The sequence below is a fragment of the Mus caroli genome, chromosome 3, assembly GCF_900094665.2.
Source record: "Mus caroli chromosome 3, CAROLI_EIJ_v1.1, whole genome shotgun sequence".
Classification (NCBI taxonomy): domain Eukaryota; kingdom Metazoa; phylum Chordata; class Mammalia; order Rodentia; family Muridae; genus Mus; species Mus caroli.
This window is the reverse complement of record NC_034572.1, coordinates 57,749,141-57,757,364: the sequence shown is the minus strand read 5'-3', so window position 1 is coordinate 57,757,364 and position 8,224 is coordinate 57,749,141. Positions and strand designations below refer to the sequence as shown.

Here is an 8,224-nt window from a genome sequence, read left to right as displayed (position 1 = left end):
AGAAGAGGCAAACTTATGATTTCAAAAGAAATACAGATAGCATTTTTGTTCCTGGACAAGTGTTAGAAGTACAGAGAGAATAGGTATTGTGATTCTCAAATCATTTTAGACTATGTGAGTATTTATGACATATGACATCCTATTCTTCAGGAAAGTAAAACATTAAACACTTAAAAAAATTTCTGAGTCAGTCTAGATAAGTTCCCAAGGCTTGAATACTACATTGTGTTGGAAGTATAGCTTGTAAGGTCACCTATTTTAAAAGTCTGAAAGGTCCCCCACACTGCCGGCTAACTAGTTCTATTAATTTGCTTTTTCTTGGTTTTTTAGTTAAAAGACTTCACTGTAATTTAATATGAGCCACTCTGCTTGTGATTGGAAAATTCTTATAGTTCTTTTATATTAATTTCAGGTCACCTATATGTATTATTAAAGGTTACTGTAGGCAAACTAACTTTGTTTCTAAAATTTTATTTTCATGGGACAATGTCCTATAAACTACATGAAGGAGGAAGCCTGTGATCTGATCTGTTGGCAAATCTATTGTTTCTGAGTTTGCTTAGGGGCAGGTATGCCAAGAGAACTCTGGGGCTACTTAACTTTTTGTGCTTTTCACAAGTAAGACTCCTGAGTGGCACCAGATAAGGTTACTTCTTTTAGAGCAGAAATAATTTTCTTGGAAAAGACATGAATGAATCATAATGTAAAAAGACTCCCACAAATGTGACACACATAAATCTGAAACCCAAAGTGAAACACAGCACAATGACAAAGTAAGCATCTGACTCATCTCTTCTAGACTGGGTCAAACAGATGTGCTATCTTCATGCCTCTCCTGCTTATCACTAGTCATGGCTGTGACCCTCTTTCCCCTACAGGCTGGAAGAGTGACTGGGTCTTAATGCTAGATATAATTTTTAAATGATATATTTATCTAAAAAATATTCTAATATTGTAGAAAATAATTTAATGTTTGATGTGTAATTAATTACAAAATTAAAACACTACAAATAAAACTAAAATCTTTTGATGATTAAATATTTTTATTTTAACTGCCATCAGCCATTACTATAACAATATTCTGTGCCTAAACCAATGCGATAACTAAAAATTGTTTCACATAAAAACTGTAAAAAGACATATACATTGTCAATAAGTGTGAAAGTCAAAACAATATTTTTTGTTTTATATCTGTGATTTACTGAACTTACTGATTATTAGGAAAGTACATTCAATATGCAACATCTCAGAAAAGGAATTGAGGACATTGAGATTAAAAAATTTGAGTAGAAAAGCAATCTACATCATTTCAAATATATGGTCATCTAGCTTTGTTTGAAAATGGAAAGATATTGTTAAGGTCTTCCAAATTGTGTGAACAATTGAAAAAGAAGTTGATTTGTGGATTTTTATTTTCTATATTGCTCTATAATTTGAAAATCATTTTCTCTTTTCCAGAGTATAGCCCTATGAATGACAAGCCAAGTAAATAGACAAACAGAATAAAGCAATGCTGTCCAAAGAAAGCAAGTGTCCTCCTCTTCATAGTTGTGATATAAACTTATCTAATGATTATAAGGGGTATGATGAAGAACAGCGGGAACATATTGTGCAATAAATAGGTGAGTAGATGCTCATATAGAAAACACTGGTATGCAGTGTCCCTCAAGCAAATGTGACAACTTTGAATTTTACCAATACTTTAAATAAACTTCTCATTCAAATTATGGGAACGTCATTCCTATATCTAGTCCAGAATAATTTTTTTTGTTAAATCAGTAAATAAGTTTCTGACTTTCCCTGCCTAGCTAGTCATCATGGTATCACTTTCTGCTCTGACACACCTACAGAAGAAATCTCTGCCAAGTTTGAGGAACTAAAAATCACAAATATTAAGCTCTTTTGTAAACATACCATTTTCTGGTCTTCTTTACTTCTGTAGTCAAATGAACACATGTAATTTATGCTGTCCACAGTTCTATAAGTTCTGTTTGCCACATATTTAACTCATGTGCTTATAAAAATATATAGGTCATTTTTATGTTTCATGTTAAGGAGACCAAAAATATATCTATAACATTTACATGTGGAAGGTAAAATTACAGTAACCATATAGTCAGAGGGCAATTATCTATCATTGTATGACATTAAAAAATAATTTTAAGAAGTCTTGCATACTGGGGCTGGAAAGATGGCTCAGCAGTTAAGAGCACTGACAGCTCTTCCAGGGATTCTGAGTTCAAACCTAAGCAACCACATGGGGGCTCACGACCACCTGTAATGAGATCCAATGCCCTCTTATGTTGTGTCTGAAGACAGTGACAGTGTACTCAAATGTATAAAATAAATCTTTAAGAAAAAATAATCTTGCATACTAAGCCTTGGTCTAGGTAAATGTTTGCCATAGATCTTTACCATATAATCTAATTAAGACTAGGCTGGCATAACAACTCCCTTTGTACTTATTTCTCAGAAGAATGATTTGAAACTCAGACACTTTAGCACATATTCTCTCCCAGAAAAGCCTGGAGCAGGATCATACCTTGTTAAAGAGATGCATATCTATCATCATTAATACCTTAAGAGGAAACTGGATTCTATAAGTGTTTCAAACCCCTCAGTCTCATGTCTTTGAAAGCACAGATTATGTTCCAAGAACTCTTAAACCTTCTGCTCCCAGGGAAGGCTTCAGAATAACAATTTTTCATTTCTTGTATTTTACATGTACTACTGTTCTGACTGTAATGCATTATTGTGAAACATGTAGAGGCCTGGCACCCAGAAGAGGGAATTGGTGCCCCTGGAACTGAGTTGCAAACAATTATGAGCCAGCATGTCGGACAGAAGAAACTAACCTGGGTCTGCTGTAAAACCTGCCAGGGCTCTTAACAACTCAGCCATTTCCCCAGACTTCAGAGCCATAATGTTAAAATATAGAACTATTTAAGACAGGTATCCACAGAATGAGAAAAGGACTCTCTGAAACTTGTATTCTATTTAAAGTAAACGTATTAAAAAGAAACTCAAAAAACACATATGAGCCAATTTAATACAATATCTGATTAATCGTGTTTATTTATATCCTCTGTTTTAAATCCTAATGAAATATTTTCCAATTTAAATCTTAAGTGACGTTCTAATGTATGTTTAATGACATGTCACAGAACAAGATACCATTTACCAGGTTAACCTTACATCAATACACCCACAACTAATAAATATAACCCTACAACATCAGCACCTGCTTCAGATGAAACATAAAAATGCAGGTTGAGCAAGGGTGTCATGCTAGGTGACATCCCTGCATGCCACATGGAGTTCATAGCTCTACTCATCCAGAACAGTGGACACTGTAGTGTTGTTAAGCTCACTGCTCACAGAAGCTGAGGTCAGCTGGATGCTCCTGTCAACAGTCGGGACTCTTCCACCAACAGTTTCATCAGTGTTCCTCTTTGGCCTCAGCAAGATAATGAAGCACTTGGGAAGAAATAGACAGCCTAACAGGCCATAGCTAGATGCCAAAATGGCAAATATTTCCACAGCCACTTTGAATTTGCCTTTGGTGCTCAAGTAAGCAGGGACAAAAGAGATCCAGACAATGAAAAAGACCAGCATTCCAAAAGTGATACATTTCCCTTCATAATAGTTATCTGGCAGCTGGCGAGCCACAAAGGTTGTAAGAAAACACAGCAGAGCCAGAAGAACATCAAACCCAAATATGGAGCACAGAAACTCTATAGAACCTTCATTGCATTCAAAGATGATCTTTACATTTTGAATTTCAATGTTCTTGAACATCCTTGGAGGCTCCAACACCAAGTAAGCTGCACATATACCAATCTCCCCTACAACGCAGATCAGTACAATTAATTTTCGAAAAATGGGGTGCATAGATATAAGACGGGTTTTAGATACGGAAATCCTATAGGCAAAAAAGAGTGAAATAGTCTTTCCAAGAATGGAAGACAGACAAAGGCAAAAGCCCAGTGCCAGAGTGATCTGGCGGGCCATGCAGGACCAGTTGCATGGCTTGCCTATGAACAGCAAGGATGACAGCACAGTGATGACCAGAGACATCTGAATGAGGAAGCTCAGCTCCCGGTCATTGGCTTTCACCAATGGAGTGTGTCTGTGGATTACATACACAACAGTTACTGCCAAGACCACAAGTGCCCCAAAGATGGACAGAATGACAAGAGTGAACCCCAGTGCCTCTTCATAAGCGAGGAATTCCACAAGCTTTGGCACACACTTGCTCTTCTCTGCATTGGACCAGTCATCTTCACTGCATGGATCACATTCCCTTTGTCCTATTGACAAACAAAAAAACAAAACAAAACAAACAAACAAAAAAAAAAACATAGAATTGACTTCAATGGAACCCAGTTGTCACCTTTAACTGTGAATAGTCTAGGAAAGTTAAAGACCTGGACAACGTTCACTGGAAATCTGTTATAAAATAGATATAATATCTTATATATAATAGTGGGAAATTATTCTTAGTGTCTATAGATGCAGTGATAGATGAGGGTTGTTTTCACCCTCAGCACTTGAGCATTTCCTCTCAACCCACACTTTTTTGAACTGGTTGTTTCTACTGAAGAGCTCCTTTCTTTCTCCTAGAACTGTCTATTGAAGGACAATATCTGGGTCTTTAATCAATTCCAGAACAACCCAGGAATGAGGAAGTCACAGCTTCTGATATGAAACAATGAAAATGAATGGTACACAGCTTGTCAGACCCTCTGTGTTTTCAGTCTTTCATTCAATATTTCTTCATGGAGGAGAATCATGCAAGTGCCCACTCAAATATCCCCAACTCTAGATGCTCATTTCAATGAGTGATTAGGATGATGATGGGAAGGAAAACAAAACCACCAGTCATGGTCCCAGAGGCTAAGATGCTAGGACTGGAGGAAGGCTCTAAAAGCCAGCATTGGTGAATAAGGAAAAGTTAGTTGAGGCAAGGTTATGGCAGGTGATGGGATGGGTCTATTCAGTGTTAATTTTAAAAATCAAGTAAAGAGTAGTGTTTACTTTCAACCACTCTGACTCCTGATCTGGACATCTCTGAGTAGAATTCTATGTGGGACCCCAGGGAACTGTTGCTAGGGAGTTGTGTAGTTTATGGGCTACTTATACTATCACAGACCATCTTATCATTTTTACTTGACTACTCTGAGGGACTATGTGAAAAAGGACAAGCACATTTGCTGTCCTTCAACAAAAATCCAAGTGGAAATATGAATAAACCTGGTCAACACTTTACACAAAACCAAGTCTGCCTAACTCACTTCCAGAGATTTGCAACTGAACAGGCTGTCATAACAGTTCATTCCACAGCAACTGTGCAATGCATGTACTTTCAGTGTTTAGAACCTTAAGACAATTGGATGATCTTTTCCCAACTAGTGCTGAATCAACTTAAAAAGCAAGTAATTTGAAGATTTTATGACTTGATTTATATTTCACATTTTGTTTATTTTGTTTGGTGTTTCTTTATGAACTTCATGGTGGTAGGTCTGGTCTTATATCAGAAGTGAAAATTCATATTTTTTTGGTCATACTGCACACAGGAAAATTTTGTGTTTCATGAATTATATACTCTTCTTATAAAGATTTATAGGAACTTCTCTTGACATCCCTTGGTTAATTGAACTGTACTACTACCAATGCAAAAATGGCCATCTCTACCTGGTTTCTCTGACACATATCCATCAGCACATGGGATGCAATCAAAGCAGCATATGGGTTGCCCCTGACGAATCCCCTTCCGGGTCCCTGGAGGACACACTTGTGTGCAGAATGAATCTGGACGCTAGCAAAGATAAAGATAGTAGATATTTTAAAAGCCTCAAAGCATTCCCACTTGTGAAATGTTGTAAGTGTTGGTTTGTATTTCCAAGCAGACATATGTTTTATTAATAAAAGATATCAGCCCAGGAGTCTGAGCAAAGATAGCAAACAAAGCTTGACAATATGGAGAGCCTAGAAAGAACTTTGGCTAAAGGACAATCTTTTGACTGACTCTGGAATTGCTGAACTAAGTGTAGTGACAGTTCTTTGTCATCTTGATGATCAAGAATAAACTAATACCATATGAGATATTGCAGATGGGAAAGTTTGCTTAGTCTGTTCCTGTTTAAAATAATTTAACACTCTAAACATCTTCCTGAAAACCTGAAATATATTTCCTCTCACATTAATCAACCCAACATAATATGAAATGTAAAGATGTTTCATGAATGGTTAAAAAAAAGAAAAATAATTAGGTCAGTTCTAGGGAGAAAATTTAAAAAAAAATAACAGAACTGCACAAGAGTAATATTCCAGAAATATTTTCTTGCTAAGTCAATTTATACATTTTCATGTCAAACACAACCCTCCTTTCATAGCATATAGATGTATACAAAGATGTATACTTTGAAATACTGAATAAAGGTAATATTCACAAATTGATTTATATCCTATTCTAGAAATCAGAAAGTACTTCTTTTTATTTAGATGTTTCATATAGTATATTTCGATGGTCTTTTTCTCCCTCTCTCATCTCTTCCTAAATCTTTCCCTTCTCGCTACCCATGTATCCTCATCTTCTTTCTTCTCTCCCTTTCATAAGAAAGGAAAAAAACAAAACATAAAAAATGCTAAAAGTAAAACAAGCAAACAAAATGTAATAAGACAAAATAAATCCCAAACCAAAATAACTGCCTGAACCCCCCCACACACACACACACACACACTGGAATTCATTTCATATTAGTCAACTATTTCTGGGCATGGGAGTTTCCCTGAAATGTGGTTGATATGTCCAGTAATATTCAATTGAAGAAAATCTTTTTGCCAGCAATTGCAAATAGTATTTTCATAAGTGGTGGACCTGGTAGCCACTTCCCTCTCCCAAAGATGGGATCTCACATGAGTTGAATCGGTGAAGCTCATATCATACATCCCCATGCACACTCCTCACCACTACATAAATAGAAAAATGAAATAAAACAAAGGAGGTCAAAAATGACTGTGGTCAGAGTACTTGAGAAGGTAACATACTGAAAGTAATGGTTAGTAACAAAATCCAAGAAAATATTCCAAAAGTTAAAAATATGAATCATGTTAAATTTTAAATAAGTTTTAGACAGGAAAACTGAATTGCAATTAGAATAATTTCTCAGAATTTCACATTTAATTGGTATCTTTAAAAATATATAAACTTCTATAAATATAAAGAAAATAACGTATCAGATCAACTCACCCTTGATGACTCAGTGTTCCAAAATATTGTAGAATTCGTTGGAATAACAAGCTCAAAGTTTGTAGACCTAAAGTTAAATCTCCCAACTGTCACAAAGGAAATTTCTCCCTTATCATCTAAGTGCCAGTTTAGGACATCATAGTGTCCATTTTTCAAATCTCCATTATCATCCAGTATTAGCCATTTATCCTCATGTGATTTAAATTTAATTTCTTTCATATAGTACATTAGCTAGAAAGCAACACAAAGTAAAAAACAATAGAAGAAAACATTTTGTAAAAATTCAATGGTCTTAAAAATAATTTTATATAGAAAAGCATTTCAAACACATATTTAATTCATGAAATTACAGGACTTGTTCTTAGTCTCTATTTTTTTTTATGTACCATGACAATTTCTATCCACATGTGTAAATGAAACTTCAAGCATGGTTGGCAATATGGTGATGCACTTTAAATGTAAATGCATTATAAAGATTTTACTCAGAAGTTTATTGCAAGGCTGTAGAAGCTGTTGTCATGTAGGCTAGTCAAAGTCAAAATAGGGGAAATGTAGGATGTAATGCTGATGCTTTGATCTGGAATTTGCATGTGAAACCCAATTGGTTCTTGGTAGATCAATCAATAAAAATTCTAGCTGTCGATGGCTGGGCAGAAGAGGTGGGACTTCCAGGTTCTGGCAGGCAGGCTAGGAGATGCAAGGAAAGAAAAATTTGCCATGCTTTGGAGAGAAAGAGAGCTAACAGCCATGTGAGATCTCTGGTGGAGTGACCTTTGGCCGCTTTGCCCCACTGGGTCTGAGGTAGCACACGGGAGATTAAAAAGAAAACTGAGCTAAGGGCAAATTTAGTGTGCTGAGCAAAGAGAAAGAAAAACCGGGTGTACTGGCTATTTTTGTGTCAACTTGACACAGCTGGAGTTATCACAGAGAAAGGAGCTTCAGTTGAGGAAATGCCTCCATGAGATCCAACTG

At 35.9% G+C, this 8,224-nt stretch overlaps 1 protein-coding gene across 1 annotated transcript in view; it reads right to left on the bottom strand.

The window, feature by feature from the left end:
- Positions 1 to 3,327: 3,327 nt before the first annotated feature.
- LOC110291550 (vomeronasal type-2 receptor 1) overlaps positions 3,328 to 8,224 on the bottom strand; it is a 19,820-nt gene continuing 14,923 nt past the window's right edge. Inside the window, exons 4-6 of the mRNA XM_021158760.1 lie at positions 7,253 to 7,483; positions 5,695 to 5,818; positions 3,328 to 4,310 (exon numbers count right to left, since the gene is read on the bottom strand). Coding sequence (XP_021014419.1) covers positions 3,328 to 4,310; positions 5,695 to 5,818; positions 7,253 to 7,483 — 1,338 coding nt within the window. The remainder of the gene's footprint in view (positions 4,311 to 5,694; positions 5,819 to 7,252; positions 7,484 to 8,224) is intronic.